The sequence below is a fragment of the Diprion similis genome, chromosome 12, assembly GCF_021155765.1.
Source record: "Diprion similis isolate iyDipSimi1 chromosome 12, iyDipSimi1.1, whole genome shotgun sequence".
NCBI lineage: Eukaryota > Metazoa > Arthropoda > Insecta > Hymenoptera > Diprionidae > Diprion > Diprion similis.
The window spans coordinates 10,007,508-10,028,653 of NC_060116.1; the positions used below are offsets into that span (position 1 = coordinate 10,007,508).

Here is a 21,146-nt window from a genome sequence, read left to right on the forward strand (position 1 = left end):
ATCCTGACGCGTGATATCAAATCTGCGTATATCGCACCACGTAACGGACTGGGTGTCAATTTCGACGGATTACACGGCGACTCGCTCGCGTTGTTTCCCAGCTATAAAGGCGATAAAGGCTCTCTCTCTCTCTCTCTTTCTCTCTCTCTCTCAATATCGCGCGTCACGTCGTCGTCAAGCATCGAAAAAGGTTAATTTGACGTATCTCGAGATGAAGAAATTGCGCAGGGCGATGACAGGTTTCGTTACCCGGTCGGCTTCACCCCTTCGGCGGTATCTGTACCTGGTGCATGGTCACGCGAGTAAGGAAATAAGGAAGGAAGGCAGGCACCCGAGCGAGGAACACCTCGTCGAATTTAAAGCGAGTGGCTCGTGCAGTTGGGTCACGGCTACGCCGCCACGTGGCATCACAATGGGAGGACCCTAATTGGGCTCGAGCTTGCTCGGTTACAAAAACTTTCCGACAAAAACCCGCGCCAAGGGGTTAAACCGATGCCCTCGTGTGCCGTCCACGCGATCACGCGGCAGTCACATCCTCTCCACGCTCGCAGGGTGTGCGACGGGGGTCGTCCGGGTGTCTGCGGCACGCTGCCCGCCTCTCGTCCTGCAGGACTCAAAGGAGAGACGCGACCGGAAGATCCTCTTACACGCCGAATGCGTAATTGAGGGATCATCTCGAGTTATTTATTGGGATGCGCTTTTTATCAACGTCAGTGGTTCGTGTCGTGGTCACGACGAAGAGATTTGTCGCTCGACCTGCACAGATCTTTTATATCGAAAGCCGCTGCTCATTCCGATGGAAAAAATTGCTAGCGTCTAATGCAAGCCATTCTAAGATATCGAATTTTCAGACAACTGTAGCTGTAACGGAATTCAAGGATAAGCATTGTCTTTCTATAAAATATTGTTCAATGGTTGTGAAAAAATGACAAGTAGGGAGATGATGATGAAGACATTAATCTGTATCTACAGAGGCAGAACTGTTTTATGAATAATGTATTTAATAATATCTTGAGCTGGAAAAGAGACTTCATTCTGGAATAGTCAACTATTGATTCAAGTTATCTTTTCGTTAATTTGAATAACTCGAATAACGTATCTTTTTACAACGAAAGTTATCATCCAGGCAATTTCCAGATTTTTAATCCAGCACCATATTTAAAAAAGCAAATAACTAATAATGAACATCAGTTGCTTCATCACCACAGAAAATCGGAATGACTTTACAGTTGCAAATCTATTCGGCATATTTTCGATTATAAGAAAAATTTTCCCCAATTTGACAAAAGTGAAAAAAAAAGAAATCAGCAACAAACAAGTAAACAACAAAGAAAATCCCGCATGAGCTTCGATATTCACCGCATTAAGCACGGTCACATTGGAACGTTAACCCTTTCAGCACATGGCGCGTCGAAGTTGACAATGGGTGAAATTCGCCCCCTACGCTCATACCTATCGTGGGGTGGTTTTAAATTCAAAAATCGAACGACGCACGTCCCAATCTCTCTTTCTCTTTTTTTTTTATTTCTCTCTCCTTCTCTCTCTCTCTCTCTATCTCTCATTGTTCGGAATCGGTAGACCATGTCGATCGTCACATGTCGCGCTGCGAGTGTCCTTTTAAAAATCTCTTTTTCATCTTCTTCATTCACTCTTTCCCCTTTCCAGGATCACAGATGCGTCAGTCACAGGATCAATGGTCAACGTATGAAAGTAGAAGAAGAAGAGATAGAAGAAGAAAAAAAACAAAAAAAAAAAAAAAAAAAAAGACAAGAAGAAACAACAAGTTGAAGACCCGATCTACCCTCTCGATCCCATTTTCTGCTTACCGGAACTGGTCGTGTTGGTGTCGGCATCGACCGATTCCGTCTTAGGTTTTTTAGGTAACTCCTCCTTGTCCTCCTCGAGTCTTCTCTTCGGCGTGGAGCTGGCGCTTGCCCTGAGCTCGATGGGGCTGCCGCCGTCGGAACCGGAGCCCTGGGGCGTCGGCGGACTCTCGAGACGGCTGCCGCGCTTGTTGATCGGCGCCGATATGCTGGGCACCGAGTTGAGCTTCTCCTGGTCGTTCTTCAGGGCGAGCGCGTCCTCGGGGTCCGAGTCCTCGGGGGCAGCGGCCGGGGGCGGACTGTGACAGCCCTGAAGGGTGCTCCGACAGTGGTTCACCTTGTGCTCGATGAACCTGACGATGTCCCCGAGAGGATAGGAGGCCCGACATCCCCCGCATTGCACCGTGTCCGGGTTGGAGCCTTGAGACGTTTCCGCTGGAAGCATAAAGGCCAGGTTTTTAAATTTCCACGTGTCGACGGTGAAAATTCCCCGCAAGGGTGGAGCCTGCGAGTCGAGCTTGCGCCCTGGACGTTGGTCAAGTGGAGACTCCACCCCTGGGGAATTCGTTCTTTTTTTCTCCAGGTGGAGGGGCGAGAGCGGGGTTGAAACGGGGAAAAAAAGGTCGGATCAGCCGGGTGCGAGGTGAAAAGGAAAAACAATTCGTGCCAGACACCCTGTCAGGGGGCAGTCGGAGGTGGCGGGTGTGAGCACTCGACTCCGCGAAGAGTGGTTGAGAGATGAGCGAGAGGAGCCTCGGAGGCGGGGTGGACAGATCGATATATGAAACGCTGCCAATCTCTATGTTAATGCCACCGTATAACGGGAAATCGTACGGCTGCCAGAAATGCTCTTGAAGGACCCTAAAAGTGAGTTGCGACGTCTGCGGATGACCTCAGGACCTCCTTACGGCCAAATCGTCCTTATAGAAATCGTAACTTCTCATCCCACTCCTTAGTTTCGCGATTTCTTCCCCGCGACATGCGCCTTTTTCGAGAATCGTCCTACCCGATCGACCGAACAAACAAGAGTGGGTACAACAAGCGTAGGCCCGGGAAATAGACATCCACTTGCGCAAACAAAATTTCCGCGCAAATTACGACCCACGAAACGAACGTACTTGCGTTCCGTCGTATAACAAGAGGGGATCGTCGATTGAATAACTCCATCCGCAGGTTGAGCACGAGCGGAAAAATATTTCAACGCATCAGATTTACAGATAAATTCCGAGATTTTCACCTCATAGCTGAAATTTGGTCGAAAGGATAATTGGTAGGGTTGAATACCCCCCAAAAAAAAAAACAAAAAAAAAAAAACAAATCCATCGTGGTGAATGAAAATAAAAATAATAGCAACGAAGAAAGGAAAAAAGTTCGGAAGAAGTTGAATAGACCAGCAGAGTCCGTTATGCGAGCACCTACGATTGAAAAGCGCTCGGTTAGAAACAAGAGACGTGCGACCGGTCGTTAGCGACAATGGGCTTTTGTTTTTTCGGGGGCAGATGTTGCCTGGACCAAAACTCGTGCCTCGTACCGGGCCGGCATTATACGCACGTCCAAGGTACGAAGGACGAAGGACTAGGTATGTATATGCCTAACATAGCCGAGGAATCTAGCCGAGATAACTGCGGCAGCGGTCGATCTGTGTAGGAAATGTTATTCCGTGTCCCGCATATGTATATGAGAAAAAGATAAGGTGCAGAGTATATAGAATATCGGTTCGTGAATACAAGTTGGATTGCTTACAAATTGGTCCATACATCCGTAATGTCCCGGCGTTATATACAGGGTGGTTCTCTTATTACGTTGTAATTTTTCCTCTGCCCGCGCGTTACGTTCGAGTGTTGATTTTTATTTACCGAAATCAATTTTCCCGGATCCCATCGGGCTTCGAGGGAAGGAGGGAAGAAATCGGTTCGAAAAATATTCTAATACTTAGACGAGAATCTCAATCCGAGTTCGATCTTCAAAGTTATCGCGGGGTTGCGATATTTCCTGTACTTTAGTTGGCAGACCGAAAGGAAATTGGCGAGAGTCAATACTAATGGGTAATCGAATTATTGGTTTGGGTCGGGACTCGCCCTAGGGATGATCGTAATTCGATTGTTTCGATGTGTCCTCTGGTCGTTTTGACAGGACGCCGTAGGTACTAACAAGGACACCGCCTTCGGCGTTCCTCAACGTTATATACGTACGTTTTTATCTCAACGTCTATCAAAGTCACACTATAGGTATAACGCCATAACGGAATACCGTCCCAGCGGTACAGCTGCTAAACGGATCAACGGCAAGCAATCGGCTAATTTTCAATTAGAATTCCCATCTCAAGAGATCCGCCGTTCTATGATGCACAAATGTCGAATGCCGACACCTCGTTTGGGGCTCAAGGGTCAAGGTAATATTTTCAACCAATTAAACATTCACCTTCTAGCTGCATCGCGTTCCGATTAAAATCACTGATCTCAACACGTGAGAAAAACGGTCTTCATCCACTCATCACTCGCAATTACGAAGCAAGTATTCGTCAAATCAGGCACGATCCAAGCTCACTCGATTTCTTCAATCGACGCATTTTGCCTCGCTGATCGGTAAAGTTAACGAACACGATCGAAATCACCGGAAATTATCTTCATTCGCGAATCGAAACGGTAGTGTAAGATCTGGTTTGGTCCATGTTTGGATGCTAACTGGAGATCTCCGCGCTGGCGAAGCCCGAACAGGATATCAAAGAATGAAAAGGACCCTCGGGGTGGTGGGGATAATTTTTATAGAAAATCCCCCACTTTTTAAAACCCCCTTACGACTGTCGGCTATACACATAAACGTACACATATACGCGTACCTGAGGGGTAACAGTTTTTTATACCGGTCCCCATGCCGTCCCCCCGAAACGTACGGTAGACAAAGGATTCAAAATGGTGACGGACTTTTTTCTCCCAACTTTCTTTTTCGGGAACCTTATCCCAGAGAGCTAGGTGAGCTTGTACGTTAGATCGATGAAGACGGTGCCAATTTTTCTACTTTTTTTTTTCACCTGTCGTTGACTTTCGTTGCTTCGACGCAAAATCCTGTTTCAATAATCGGCATATATTAGTACGTGTGTAATAAATGTTCATCGGTATTACCGGTATTACATCACTGCTAGATGAGTTGCATAACGGCAGGCGTTACGAGCTAGGTAAAAAAAGCTTTTTTTCCGCCTCCTTCAACTTCGAACTGACTTTCGATGGAAGTTTCTCTTCTCTCACGGATTTTGGATGGAGTCCACAGGTGCCTCGGGCAAGTCCGGTTAAAATGTCGACCCTCGGACAAGCGGAGGGAATTAGTGACCAGAGGTGACGGCCGTCGAAACGGCGGGTGTATGGCAGAAAAATATCATTCCGTTTGCAGGGAGTTATGAAAAATATGAAACGCAGTTCTCACGGACCGGTTGAATGGACCGCGAGAGCGCCCCTCATGCGTATCGTGGGAGGATCTAGGTGGCCTTTGTCCCGGGCAGGACATTGTCCATTGAAAACGGGCAAACAGGTCCTAGAGTTGACCTGTCCTTCTTTTCAACCTCTTTCAGAATGAGAAAAAAACCCTTTCGTGAAATTTTCATCAAAATAAATCATGTGGGATCGGACTGAATACAGTTATGCGTCCAGGTGTCTCGCATATGTCCGTTTGACCATATTTCGACAAAATTTTGAGACGTTGCTGAGAAGGAAATCTTATATTTTCGTCAGGCGTTCGATGGCAACTTTCATTATTTCAAGTTTCTATACTTTTCAAAATGAAGGTACAATCGTTCAGGGTGGTCACAAATTTTTGGGAAAAACAGTTCTAGTAAGTTACTAAAAGCTAAATCGTTCAGCTTACTAACTTTATATTCGGTTAAAATTCAATTAGATTTGAGGAAAAAAATGACGTAAAAAAAAAATCAATTTCATTTAATTTGTTTTTTCGATAAAAAAAAGTAAACTTATCACATCCAAAAATGATTTCTAATTTCTATGATAGAAAAGTGACATTTTCAGTTTTTTCCATGACGAAATTAAAAATCCCCTGACAATTCGAGGTTTTTCATGACTCCTTTTAAATTCCCTGACATTTTCAGGTGTGTAACCACCCTGTCGCCATGCGGATTCATTTTGTGATAAATTTTTGTACGAGCATAGGTTTAAAAAAAAAAAAATACCTTTCGTAAAAACTTTTCAATTTTTCTGTTCATTCACAAACGGAATTCGCGTAGGTTCACCGCAATATCACCGCAGCGTACAAAATTGAAATTTATTAATCATTACGGTCGTACGTTATACACGTCTCGCTTCCCTCAGCGAGTTTTGCAAAAGTTTGTTCATGCCGTGTTTTCTGTTTTGTGTTTTGCCTTTTATCGCTGGCCGGTGTACCGTGAGTTTCGGAGCGGCATCCCCCTGAATAATGTAACTCGACGCATGTGCGCCATACGAGTTCCTAATTAGCAGATATGCGCCCTGCACGATCGTCGGTCAACGGGGTGCGAAAATTCTGTTCGTTAAATCACGAGCGTGAATTTTGGAATGTTGAAAAATTTGGAAAACTTTCATTCAAAAAGAATCCCGTGTCCTTCTCACCACGAGCTCAATGACAAACCGCACTTGAGTAAATTAATCCAGCCGAATAAACGTGCATAAAAAAGTTCGGTGAACTTGAAACAGGGCACAAAGTGAAACGGAGCTCGGAAAAAATATTCGTTCGATCATTTCGGGTTTGTTCCATCAGCTGTTTAGCTACTCTCGGCTGCATGGGCATACCCACGACAAAAGCCAATTTTTCAATTCTTTCGGTCAAAGGTTATACCGCCTACTCTTATTCAGCGGTCGACTCGTGTCTCTCCGTCACACTCGGTCACACCTCGACACGTTTGAATTCCTCCATGAAAACTGTTGTACGGAGAAGGGTGTTTACCGAACCTGACCATCAGCTATCCCAACACCTTAGGAATAATTTTCTTAAAGCGAGTCATTGTCAGCTCGAAATACGTGAGCTGGATCATAGATGAGAAATGTAAGAAGAACTCGCTGAGAAGAAAAAGGATAAGAACGTAAAAATAAAAAAAAATTACCTATAGCGGTGAGATATGCGCAGCGAAAGATTAATTTTACCCTATTAAACGAACCGAATTAGTGACGCCGTAAAATACAGTCTTAAAATTTTTTTATCGCTGATAGGAATCTGGCGACCGAAAAAATGAATGAAATTTGCTTTAGCTTTAAAAAACTCCATCACAGCCCCCCGCGAATCACGACCCCATTGGCCAAGAATTCGACAAAAGAATCACACTCGAAGACCACCCCACTGCCCCGAAAGTCACCCCTCTGGCCCCATCTTTCAGCGCCATCGGTCCAGTAGCGGGCAATTATTGTTTAGAAAGGAGAAGAAAAAAAAGAAAAAAAAAGAAACGAAACTATCCCGTCGTGCCTTTGCACTAGGAGTGCGCCAATCGAGAGCTGAGGAAATACTTGTACATACCCACAGGGAATCGGCCACGCCGCTTTTACTGTGCATGTCTGGATTCGACGTTTTTTCCCCCCTGAAATAAACGTCGCAATGGCCGGACATGATTTCTTAAATTTCTCTCGCGCGGTGTTTTTATTTTGCGGTACTCAGATTTTAAGTTAAAGCAAATTTCCTGTCCCGCTTGAACCGCGGCGTTCGATGGCGTTGAAAATTGTCGCTTCCCTTTCCGGTGCAAAGAATCAAACGACGCGGTCTTGGCTCAGTTGAGATCTTTTATCCGTCTTTGAGACGGGAACTGCACGTGCAGGCATATATGTATACAGGTGTGTACTCAATTACCCAAGACTTTTCCGACGTCTAGTCTCGAATAAAACCAACCCAACCGTGCATCAAGTTTAGGTAATATATAATAAAAGAAGAAGAAGAAGAAGAATAAGAAGAAGAAAGAGAAGACGAAGAAAGAGCAAGTACAGCAGAAAATGATTCAGACTCAAGAGTCAATTTTGACCGTTCGACCTCGCCACGTGGGGTCGAGGAAAAGTAGATAACTTTTAAAATAACTGGACTACACAGAGCGACGGACTACGTGCTTGGCAGTTAAAAGCCTTGGCAAGAAAATACTCGAAGACGTTTCTACCCATCTATCTCTCTCTCTCTTTCTCCTTCACTCAAAGGTAGAGAGGTCCTTCTTTGAGACCGCGGAGTTTCGAAGAGATCTAATAAACTCTAAAAACCGAAAGAAGTTCACCCGGGTTCTGGCCTGTTTTCGTTGTCCTCGGTCAGGGGGCGTTTAAACGGTGCACTGCCGTATACAAGAGCGCACAGAAATTGCTTCGTTGCATGGTGTGCGGTGTAAGCGACATACGTGCGTGTAAGTATGTATACAGTGTGTACATACGTAGAGGTCAAAAATGGAAAAAGCCAAATGAAAATAAAAAGAGATTCTAAAAACACTCGCGTTCTCCCTATTCCCCTGAACTTGCTCTCCTAAACTTTATTTATAGAATCTCGCATACGTCCGGACACATACGTGTGTTGTACCCTCGATCTCTGCCTCTTTCGTGTAACGGGCGTCAAGGCACGTTGGTTGGTTTCTATATGGTATATATCTATGGAGCGATTCAGATTTTCGTTTGGCCTCTCCAACAGTTTTCTCTCCTCTCCTTCTTACCACAATTTTTTTCTTCTGTCTCTTGATAAGTCGAATTTTGCACAGGAAACTTTCTCCGTATACGCTGAGCGAGTGTTACTTATCAACAACCTCGTAAGGGTGATATAATGAATCGAAAGAGTCGGTGCAAAGTCAGCATTCACGTCAGCATCCCCCTCGTATATATACATATATACATACATACATACATACATATATATATATATATATATATATATATATATATATATATATATATATATATACACATGTATATTCCGTTCGAATTATTCAACGAGAGAAGTTTATTAAGAGTCTCTCTTTAAATGGCAACGAACCGTTACTCACAAACTCAAACTTGCAAGAAAGGGTTGTACAAGGTAGGCGTGGGTGGGATAATTTCCGTAAAGTTATTTCCCGAGCTTTTCATCTCGGATAAAATAGTTTTACGACCTCTTAAGCCGTGAGTTTTCTTAAACGCCTTCAAACACCCTTAAACGCTTTATAGTAGGCTTCAGCGTCGTACGCCGGGCGTAGAGAAAACCCCAAAAGATAGGCGTTTAGAAAAAGAAGCGTAAGAATAAGAATAAGAAGAAGAATAGAAAGAGACGGGGAGAGGGAGAGGGAGAGAGACGCGCCACTCGGACGCCGCGCCGGTTCGATGGGACAAGGTAAATTTATGTTGTTTGTAGTGTCGGTTTCCTGGCCATTGTCCCTCATTGTCCGACACCGCCCCGCAGCAGCCCCTCACCTCGCGCATAAGGTGTGAACACTCCTGAAGCAATAATCTTCAGGCATTGTGGGCTTTGTTGGTCATTCGGTCAAAGGGGGATGTTCAGGGCTACCTGACCATTGACCAGTCGGACTCTCTCACTCCGCTCCACTGCACTTTGCCTCCGTGGTAATAGTCTTTACCCAAGGGGGTCAAGATTTGACGCCGTGAATCAGGTGGCACCGATTTATTCATCATAAAGTCATTATCCGACTAACTCGGTTCTTAATCCTGCAACGATGACAAGATACGTCATCAATATTCATAGACATATAACAGTTCGTACAGATCGGTCGATCAGGATGATTATTTTTTCATTCGGCAGGATCAAAAATCGTAATATTTTGTGATAAGAAAAAAAAAACAGAAAAAAAAACAGAAAAAAAAAACTCGCGGCACCGGCTGCAGGATATAAGTATAATCGAATATATGCAGACGGTGTGTCGATAAAACCGTGACCGTTGTGACAATCGGCTTCGACTTGGTACTTCCTTGATTGATAAATTCTAGATCGTTATTGTAGAGCACGAGGATACACGAGGAAAGAAACGGTATACATAATAGAATGTTTGCGATAGGCGTTGCGCGAGCGCGGCGTGGCTGCAGGTGTGTCCAAGCCGGTGAATAAAAATGGTAAATACAAAATGGCCGCCGTTCGAATAGTCGCCGTTATAACATATACCGACTCGTATCAGCGATGCTAATCCTCGTTACGTGTGTCGCGCATGATGTGGCGCTGTTTTTGGCCCCGAACATACGCCGAAAGGAGTGTAAGCAGTCAATGGGTTACAAAGATGGTCGCGGTTTGGTCGGACCCGCAGCAATAAGCCTGGGCAGTTATAACCGAAGTTAATCTCTTTCCGTACACGGTGATGTTTCGAAAGTCGATAGTTACACCTATATAGCGTTACATACTGGTAGCTTCCGTGCAGTTCGACCCCCCAGAAAAACGTACGAAATAAAGCCACTTGACGTTAGCCCCGGCCGCAAATGGGAGCGAACCACATCGTATATTTCAGATTGAATTGCCGGGACTAGATTGGATAGACGATATACAGCCTTGGCTAGTTTTCTGAGAAAAAGAGCGGGGCAAAAGTTTCGCCGGCCAGTCTCGCGTGTCTTTGGAAAAGGCGAACCGTTTATAATTCCACGAGAAAAATCGCGTGAAATCATAGAAGTGCGAATATCCGCACCGCATAGCTTTTCCATTCCTTGTCTGGCGCTGATAATTTGCGTCGACGCACCCCGACGTCGTCCGTCGACGACCCCTGGCGCCATCTCTAGGAGGGTGGTCGAACCACCCACGCGTGATTTTCGATCTCAGATTTTCATTTTCATACAATTTATAGTTATACTCTTCATTTTTCCGCGGACGATACTTTATGCCACCCACGTTGCGTCGCTGAGACGAAGAAGGAAACCGCGAGCATCGGCCTCAGCATCCGTATTCTTTCGAGTCAGTTCTGTCTCGTGACATAATCCGACGCCACCTTACCTGGGCGCGTGCGAGGCGCGAGCCAAGAAAGGGTTGGTAGGTTGGGGCCACGCGGCGAACTGAGTTGCCCTGGGAGGTTCATCTCCTAGAAGTCAAGTCCGAAGAGACATAGGCGAGGTGGAGTTTTTTGCGCCCATGCCTTAACGACGAGAGAGAGAGAGAGAGAGAAAGAGAGAAAGAGAGAGGAGAGAGGAGTGAGTAGGTACAAGGCGATCGAGCGCGCGCGATTGCGTGTGTGTGTGTGTGTGTGTGCGTGTGTTTCAGAGGGAGAGGGAGACGATCCTGCAACGGCGACGGGTTACATCAAAGACAATATTTAATAGATACAACACATATGTGTCACACGTGTCGAAGGAGGAGAGGAGTGAGGAGAGGAGGGTAAGAGTGGGTTGTCCGGGTGTTGAAAACACACTTTGTTTAATAAATAACAGTTTTTAAGTATCTTACGTGTCACTTGCGAATCCATTTGATGTGTAAAGACACCGTTGTTAAAACAATGCACCGACGGATCCCGTTGAAAAGTTATACATATTATAGGCTACTTGTTATACGCGGTAGCCAAGGTACATACATTCGTACGTACATTGACGTACATACATGAACGTAACGCATCTTATATAGCTTTACGATTATTATGTGTGTAAGAAACAGTACAAGATCGCGTTATATGTGCAATCAAATTGCGCAATGAGAGAAAGAGAGAGAAAAATAACAACACACTGTGAGGATATCAATTTTTTTTCGCTTTCTTTTTCTTATCTTTCTCACGCGAGCAGATCTAGTTTTCAAACGCCTAGTTTCCTGCGTCTTTTTATCGAACCTGGACTCTTCCTGCACTGAGAAATTTTTGTTTTCCATTTTTTTTTTTTCTTCATTTACAGGTTGAGAAAAACTCGAGCAAGGCGCAACAGACTCATTTCTTCGGTATAGCTCTTACATGAACTCTTCGCTTGTGTTGGGTGTGAAAACACTGCGTGTTCAATGACGTGTAGATCTAAAAAAAACAGTTAAGATGATTGCGGAAAATTCACGAGAGGTAAGATGAGCGAGAAACCTGCTACAATCGTTAGGAGAAAGACCGATCTAAAAATGATTCGCATCGTAAAATTGAGTAGAAAATCAACGTTGACCGATTAATTTTGAAAATTCGAGGGATTTCGGAAGTAAGAAGGAAAAAAAAAAAAACAGAGAAAGAGACAAAAATCACGTATCCGAGCAATTAACGAATCAATTAATTTGTGAAAAACTTTCGAGTGTTTTTACCGCACTTAGTCCGCAGCTGTCAAAATTCATAACTGACACGAGAAAACACTGAATCATCCGCAGAGCTGCGTGGAGGAAAAGGGGAAGTCCATGACGTACCGCTGCACGGTCATCGTTATCACCGCAGGTTGATGATCGAACGTCGACGATTATAAAGATCCGCAGTCGGAAATAGGTTGTGATTTTTTTTCCTCTCCAACGTATGGTAGATTCGAAAGACGGTAAAATAAAAGAGCGACGGGCGGGTCATCCGAAGATGCCCCCGGTATCTTTTCGCCCCGACGCCATCGGGCGGACTAAAGAATATCGCAGTTGTAATTAAGAAAACGACGACGCGAAAGGGGGATGAGGGGGTGGAAAAGTCTGTGAAAAACTCGCGCATGACAATGCGCCCCCCACCCGCCGCCCCCTACCCCCGTAACCCCTGCCGCGATTCCCCCCCTCGTCATCCTCGAGCAGAATTCAGGAGAGCTTCGCTCTTTGCGATCTCTTCCGAAGATGAAGAAGGGGGGTCAGGGGAAACCGACGGGGGGTTACTAACTAATTAAAAATTCTCCAACTACCCCTCGACGATCCGCGAGTCGTTAACCTCGCGAAAATAAGGCGGCAGACGAGTTTTAACGCGCGGAGTAAGGAATCGCCAGAGTCGAGGTTTCGGTATCGCGCGATGAGGGTCGCGGCTATTTTATTTTCGCGGTAACAAGTGACGAAACGAGTTTCAGTTTTTTTTTCCTTTTTTTTTGACTGATTTTTGATTATCAATTCCAAAAAACAGCGAGAAATTACGTTATCACAGATTAAACGGGAACCGTAAATTAATCGAACTTCGAGCAACGTCGTTTCACACATAATTCGACTCCCTGAGAATTGAGGAGAAAAGTGCATGTGTCCAACGGAAGACGGTTGATTCACAATTAAGTTGCGAAAAGAATGTAGACCGTTAGCGTTTCACTTTTTCTTTTTTTTGTCTGTTTGCCTAATAACGTCTTCGTGGGAGAAGATAGAGAGATAGAGAAAAGGAAACATGTGAGGGGAAAAAAAAGCTGCTGGTACTTGGCCGCAGCTTTTTTCTTTCACTTCTCCTCGCACAAACGGAGAGTGGCTACAATGTAAGAAGGAGTTTTCTGAGCGCGATAACTTTGGCAACTCGGGAATACATACATTGCGATCATATTGGAGAAAAGAATGAGGTGAGATGGTGACAATCGTACTCGAACTGCTGGAGAACACGTCGCGCATCAACTTTTAGACATCGGTTCTCTTCTTACGGCCCTTTTTTTCACTCCCCCGCATTGCACAGGGAGAAAATATGCGAGGAATCGGTGAAATGGGGGAGCTTTGGAGGATGAAAAAATGAAACGAGATCCAGATTTTTTTCATTCAAATATCAAGTAACTATTGGCGACTTACCTTGGGCAATTCTGACAGCTGGCATCTTGATCCTCATTTTGATAGTTCTGATCTTCTTTCCACGAGAAAGGGGTAAAAAGAAAATTAAAACAACAAAATGATTTGTTTTCCCGGACAAAAACTAGAAACAAGGGTCCAGCTTCAGATTGTCACTTATAGTCGGAAACACGAAGCAATTGCTGCATCATCGCATCGCATCGCATTGCGCGGTTTCACCGCATTTCTGCGAAACTTTGTCACCATTCACAAGAACGTGTTGAAAATATGAATTAAAATAACGTTGAAAATAAAGAAAATAAAACCGAACGTTTATATCCGCGTCGATTGATAGACAAAACTTCTGTCAAATGTTCCTCATGTCTGTAAAACTGTCACTGACTCTCTCTCTCTCTCTCTTCTTGTTTTTAAAACTGCTCGTAGCAGACTTACGTTGTTATAACAGGTTCGAATTTCGCATAAGTTACGGTCACAACTGTTCAACCAATATCTTTTAATAGAAATTTAATTTCTCACTGGCGATCCTTGACGAGATTTTGATTATCCCTCGCGATCCGATAGCGGTTAAACTGTCATTTCACAAAACAGCGTTGAATTAAAAATTTGTCGATTCCCTCGTGGTTCGCCAATAGGCGACAGATTATCGGCGATATACTGTCAGCGAAGTGTCACGATGATGTGGCACAGAACTGAACATTGCTTTATCAAAACCAGCAAATATAATACGATAATAAATTTTTATATTTTATCTCTGTTTTAAACAATATTTTCTTTATTATTACACAACCCCTCCGTCGCCGAATAATTTTTCATAAATACCGTATCAAACGCAAACGTGTAGGACGTACGTAAAAATATTGAAGTGAAGGAGAAAAACGAAAGAGGCGTAAACAAAAAACTAAAAACAGTTGATCACCATTCACAAACTGCTCCTCTCGCTCGTTCGTTGTTCGGTAATTATAACATCGAATATATTATTTACATCGAGGTGGCGGGGCGGTATGGTGCGGGGGGGTGAGACGGGGGTGGGCGAGGGTGTCGATGATACGGTATTTAAAGATCACTTCGACTCCTCGTGCAGCATGTATTTACTTAATGAATTATTTATTTATTTATTTATTTATTTATTTACTCATTTCCTTGTTTATTTATTTATTTATTTATTTATTTATTTATCAATCAATCCCCGTTCTTGTACTCCTTGGCGTTGGTCCATGTGCCCGCAGAAGTCACACTGCCAAGTATCGGTACGTATTTAAATATCTCCAGAATAGGGTATTCGAGGAGCGATGCGGAGGCCCTCGGGTAAGTAGCTGTCACTGGTCGGAGAGCTCGTGCAAGAGTTCGGCGTGGACCTGGAGCGATGGTCCAGCGACGGCCGTATCTCTGAGTGGACTGTGGATAGCTGCGCCATGGCGGGGCGGTGGGGTCTGCTGTGTGGGGCACTTGGCGCACTTCGGACGCGCTCGGCAACGTTCGGCTCGACCGGACACCCCACGCGTCGTGGGGTGGCTTTGCACCCCCCTCCGTCGCCCCTCGCATGAACGCGTCCTCGGGGTGGGGGTAGCCTCTCCGTGGGGCAGAAATTTCGGGGTACGCTTTCCTCTGGCTACACCTATACTCAGGCGCATATATATAACACACGTGACACCGAGTCGCGGGGTGTAACCTTGCCGGGGAGAGAATTTTTTCACCCTGTTTCTTTACTTTTCTTTTCCTCACTTCACTTTTCTTTACCCCATTCGCGCGTATCTATAGCTATAACACATATCTTCCATATATCTCTGTATGTGTAACGTTGTTAGGTATTCTAATATAAATAATAATCCAAAGATCTGGAGAACGATGAAATCGATCGATTCACCGCTGGGTGCACGGTCACGATTTTAACAGGTCGATCCATGATCCCGTTGACGTTTTTATATTTTTACTTCTTCCCCTCGCTCCTCACGCTGTTATAGGGTACCTTGTATCTATCCTATATGCAACGCGGGTTACAGGCACACCGCGATTACTTCCCAAGTGGAATATCATCGGTTCTGAACAATCTTCGTGCGGTGCGGATACGTGAGAAGGTACTTAGAAGGTATAAAACACGACGTGTGCGCCCACGCGAAGACAAACACAGACACACCGGTGTGCACAATACTTATTATACTTTTTTCAAGTACCTTCGATATGCTGCGTGTGTGTGTGTGTGTGTTTGTGCTCGCGTTCTTCGTGCCGCTGCAGGTAAATGATATATATACCTAAGAGTGTATAAAGCACACTGGGTAACTGTGCGATGAAATCGCTCGGGATTTTACCCGGGGAATGGAAAGTCGAGACGGATGTGTAAACGCACGCCGTGCTAATTGGACCCGTTGTCGTTATCACGGAGATTTTCTACCGCGGCAGAAAAAACGAATCCGTTTTACTCTCCTCCGCGGTTTTGAGACTCTTTATTGTCCTTCGTTCGAACTTTTGACGGAGTCTTCGAGGGTGCCTCGCATTACAATTCGGAGCATCTCGCTTCTAACTTTTCACTTGCCGATCGCAATGTTTCTGCTGCACTTGTTGTAACGTAAAAATAAGATTCACCCCGTGTTTTTACAATGGAAAATTATCGAAAATCGAGGATAAGTACTCGTGGTTTGATATGGATGGATGAAGGCGTCGATGGGTTGCCTCCCACCCATCCAACATACCTGCGTGCACGCGTGTATCGACACGCGTGAATGTGTCCGCGGTAGCGTTGATACAGGCATGAACGTTTTAAATTAACTTCGGTAAACTGACGCACGTAACGAGACGTGTACTTGTATGTAAGGCCATGCTTTACTACGTACACGTATTAATACACACTGCAGATTGGTGAACACGTGTGCTTTCGAAGTTTATATAGACACAATCGTACCGAGGATATAAGTACAAATATACTGTCCTAAAGTAGAGATGATGACATCCATCGTCGCGTTGTTGGATAATTAAACGAATTTTGGTTGCTCAGGTATCGAACCGATTTCCAAATTACAATATTGTTCACGCAACGCGTTTCGAGTTCGTCGAATATTTTTATTACTTCGTTAGTTCTCTCTTCGTTTTGACATTTCTTACACACACGATGGATGAACGGGTGAGAAAGAATCCAAGAAATCTATACAAAATTTGACCTACTTGATTGAAAAGCAATTGAAGTGTCAGTTAGCAGGGTAAGAACCGAGATTTTATTCAATGAAAAAATGAATGATAAGCGTCTGTGTCATCCCAATTCGTAGGAATATTAGTGAATCAAACTTCTTGGCATATCCGGCATATAGAACACTGTTTTCGGTTCAAAGTTCCTAGTAAGAATTCAAATGCCGAGGATTGAAAGAAGACGTGCTGGTGAAATCATCGTTTCGACAATACCAAGAATTGTAAATAAATTCCAGTATTACCTACGTCTGATTTTTTGTTCTTCCTCTTTTTTTACTGCGTAGAAATTCGATCGATTTGAGAATGCAGGTGCCTTGGAAAGAAGCAAGAGCCGGCCATTCCGCGTCTGTATTTCCGAGAGACAATGTTTTCGATCCTCGGGGTTCTAAATAACGCTGCGCCCAAGATTGGGTGCTTAAGATATTGGGCAGGTCCAGGAGACACTGTCCAGGCCCTGCAGCAGACCGCAACAGCAGATAATTTTTCCGGATTGTTAAAACTCACTTCAGACTTGAAGAATTTCGCTCCCTCTGCACCAGGCCTGGGAAATTCTGTCGGCCCCCTTCCCTCCAATCAAGTGTCGCACTGCAGTCAAAACCACCCTCTTCAAAATTATAGGGCGCTCAAAATCGCGGGCATCGTTGCCTGACCAGATCTGCGAACCAGCTGAGCCAAATCTCAGTCCCACTCTGATTTCTCTATTTCAATTTTTCATTTTTATGCTCACCGTATAAACAGAAAATCGTGTACGTAATAATAAATCATCGAATGTGAAAAAAATAATACCAAGCGTATCAATTCCTGTCCCTTGACTCTGTAAAATTTTATGCATTTGTAGAAGTTAAGTTGAATGAGGTTGTCCTAAAGAAGGTGGGAAATTTATTTAGAGGCCGAAACTTATCTGTGGTCAGAGGTAATTCGTATTCTTTCAGCGAGCGGCCGAAAACTTTAGTTTCACAAATTCCGGGACTTTGGGGATCTTTCAAACTGCGGCAAGGCTCGAGATTGCGGCAAAAGATTTGAATAAGGGACAGATTTTATCGGAAAAATTTCAATCGCATTTTCATTAATACGCGGCTCCGACATGGATACTGTTTAGACAATTTGTTGAGCCTGCTTGGTGGGATAGTATTGCTTAAATATTTTTCCTTAAAAATCCTCTGACTTCTAAGTCTCGACTACAAGCACCAGGCTTAGACTAATTTTAGGGGCCCAAAATCTCACCCTGCTCTTGAACCCTCCTGCTGGACTCACGCTGGACAAGCCAGACCAGAGACACTGCACCATACGAACTGTAGAGACGGATAGGTTTCTAGCCTGCCAGGCCTGCCCTGTTCAACAAATCCCATACACACTCGGAAAGAGCACTTATAGTCTCGGTCGGAGCAGTGTCCTGGCTAATCTCGACTTGAAATCGCTCGAACCTTTGAGCAAGGTGCGAAGTTAATTGATCGATTTGACGCTATGCGACTTAAAAGTCGAATCTGAGCTTAACGAGTGATTTTAAAAAATTGTCAAGAATTATTCCAAATTTTAATTTGGAAATTTATTATATTCCGAGTATCTAACAGGTAGGATGATAACGATTTGATTGTGAGAAAAATTGTATGAATAAAAATTTCAAGCCCCTGGATTCTCCTCTTCCGCCGGCGGCGGCTCCACGCTTCGGTGCTCGACGGCTGTCTTCATCGGTCCTCATCGCTAGCCTCTCTTGTACCGCGTCAGCGCGCCTGCTCCCCCACCTAATTGCTCTGCTCAACATGCGTTTGGAAGCTCGTCATTTTTAGAATCATTTTAAATACAAATTTTTTCACCAACTTTTTATACAATCTCATGAAGTCGATGATTTTGCGAACAGGGCAATTCACAGTCGAAAATATCCCATTCACTGCAGCGTATAAATAACTATTTACAATACAAATTACCTGTGCATAGGTGGAAAGCATAAATGAAGATAAACATACACACACACCCACATATATATATACATGTTGGTCAATACAAGCCTGAATTTTATAGACCATCGTATACTGGATGACCAGTTGATACATCAATATTATTGTATGCATACACATGGGTGTATTTAATCATACATTTGCGACATGTCACCAACGTATTTATCCAATGTCTACGTTGAGAAATGCATGCCCATTATTTATCTTTCGAGTTTCATATATTGTAAATATGTCAAAGGAGCATTCCAGCTCATTTCTATTGACTTCAACGTAATTTAGGCTCTCGATTTTTCGTCTAAAAATAAATATGTCGTGGTATAATGGAAAGGACTTTGAAAAACTGCAGAAGCATGTGATTTTGTAAAAAAGGACATATTTCTTCGTTTTTAATTCAATCGTATTCGTCCTTAATCCAATTTCTAACCGAAGCTCTGTTTTAAATGTGACAAATTCGCTACGATTGCCTAAATAGTGAACTGTCGCGTGTTTGTTCTTAACCTGATACAGCGAACGTATATATATCTGTGGACGTATATATATCAGTCTGTGGACTTCTCAGCCAACAAATGTACGATTGGATACTGTTAAATACACGGTTGAAATATTTACACTGATGCTTTCAGGTTTTCTGTCGCTCGTTTTGGAATTGGGAAAACAATTTTGCAGACACAACAATAGCAATGCGTCTTTTCGCCCACTCATGTTATATTGCTCGTTAAAAGTATCCAGCTGTAGAGTGGAACAGAGAATATCGCGTGTGCAAGAAAAATTGTTCATTAAAAATAAAATTTAATACACCTCGTGATGAATTACCTCAAATTATTTAAGGTTTAAACTTACAGAATTCGTGATAATTTATTAAACTGCTGGCTTAAAGAAGTGAAAAAGAAAAACAATCTATGTTTAATCAATCAATTGCTTAAAAAATTTATATCTCCAATACTTAAAACCCAAGCGTGTTAATTCCAGTTTCAAAATTTTTGCTTTTCAATGTACAATTGAATAAGGAAATAGTGACGGTGTGAAATGTTTCATCTTTTTTTTTTATTTTCAAATTCTTTGCCGTATTTAGATTTTACAATCATTAGTAACGAATTTTTGAAAAATAAAAAATTAAAGAACCAATGCTAGGCCGTGCCAAGGCACCCAAAAAATCCGTACCTGGTTTGAAGAGCTACCTTAAGTGTTAGCCAGAAAACAGCCGTCACGATCATGTTATACGAGCCAGCGCAGAATATAAACGCCGAGAAATTTTTAAGGAATACACTATATCAATAGGTGAAAATGAGGATAACATTTTACGGCAGATCAGATTGAAGTACTGGATCAAGGAATACTTGGCATCACGAACCAAATAATAGTTATAAATAAATTTAAATTATCCAATTGCATCTGTTTTGCGTATCCAGTTATGTACCGACCCTATGTAGCATCTGTATGCCTATGTGTGTGTCAGTCCGCTCGGACACGAAGCGACGCACTCGGGCTTGTTGCCTTGAGAAATAATTAATTGAAGGGAAAGGGGCATGGTCACCAACTTTTCAACCCTTAAGAATAATTCATCACGGTCGACGGGCGTATCTACGTTTTATTTCTGACGGCTCGTAAGACAGTTCAAGTAAATAATTGATAACATGTAACGAACCCGGGATTTCTAATAGGAATAACCTACTAGTGAGAAATTGAGAAAAGTTAAAACTCCGGAATACCTAGATCACTCGTAGAAAACCGCTCTAAGCTCACAGTACTTTTAGTGTGAATTGATTGAAAGTCGCTTGACAAGTTTCCAAAAATCATGAGCAATTATTTGGATTCTATTTTTTGGAGGCGCAAACACCTGCTTTAGCCGGAAAACCGAATTAGAAAGAAAAGAACAAAGAATATCGTCAAAAATCCCGAGAATCAAGGCGTTCGGCGAGAGCTTTTTCAACTTGCGCATAACGCGGGCAAATCAAGATAAGAGACGAAGTGAGAAGTCCAGCCGCGTATAATTCGGATGATAATTTGAGTCACCCGGTAGTGGATGAGGAGTAGCTGGATGGTAAAGACGCGGTCGTCCAAAGGGTGAAAAAACGCACTGGTGCGCGCGGACCATCTTGGACCATCGTGGTGACGATGCCCCCCCCCCCCCCCCCTCCCTCACCCCAGGGCTCCTCTATACCCCAACAACGCATCCTGTTCGGGGCTTTAAGATTATTTTTACTTGGAGGCAAAAAAATTCTGTCTGGCGACTCCAAGACGCACATGTGCGTTTCGTGCCGCTGTACATCACTGCTAGAGGCAGATTCTCTCCAGCGTCCAGTGCCAGAGTCGTGGACCGACGTCGTCAGCGTCGTGGGAGCCCCGATATCCCCCGGATCTGTGGTAGCCACGACGATTAGAGTTGCGTTTTGAAATTGAATTTTAACGGGGGTTGATCTCGTTTCGAGAGAAGAAGAAGGAGAAAAGAAAACCGAGCGCTTTCACTCTCGGAGAAATCATCCGGCAGACTCTTTTCTCGAAATTGTACGGTAGACTAGCTCTCCGATCGCTCGAGTACGAGGACCGATAACCGTTGCAAGGAGTTAAGAAAAAACATCGCGTCCGAGGAGAGCGAGACTACGCCACTGCGAGCATGTGTGCTTGT

General features: G+C 43.8%; 1 protein-coding gene across 4 annotated transcripts in view; it reads right to left on the reverse strand.

Annotated features, from left to right (window-relative positions):
* The window catches only part of LOC124413535 (B-cell lymphoma/leukemia 11A), a 33,194-nt gene that overhangs the window by 7,171 nt on the left and 4,877 nt on the right, over window positions 1–21,146 (reverse strand). Inside the window, exons 1-2 of one of the 4 annotated variants that reach the window (XM_046894195.1) lie at window positions 17,921–17,926; window positions 1,827–2,328 (exon numbers count right to left, since the gene is read on the reverse strand). In XM_046894195.1, the coding sequence (XP_046750151.1) occupies window positions 1,827–2,268 (442 nt within the window). In that variant the 5' untranslated portion in view covers window positions 2,269–2,328; window positions 17,921–17,926. Of the gene's footprint in view, window positions 1–1,826; window positions 2,329–13,391; window positions 14,176–17,920; window positions 17,927–21,146 lie in introns of those variants that run through there. The other 3 variants (XM_046894193.1, XM_046894194.1, XM_046894196.1) reach the window with 3 other exon arrangements.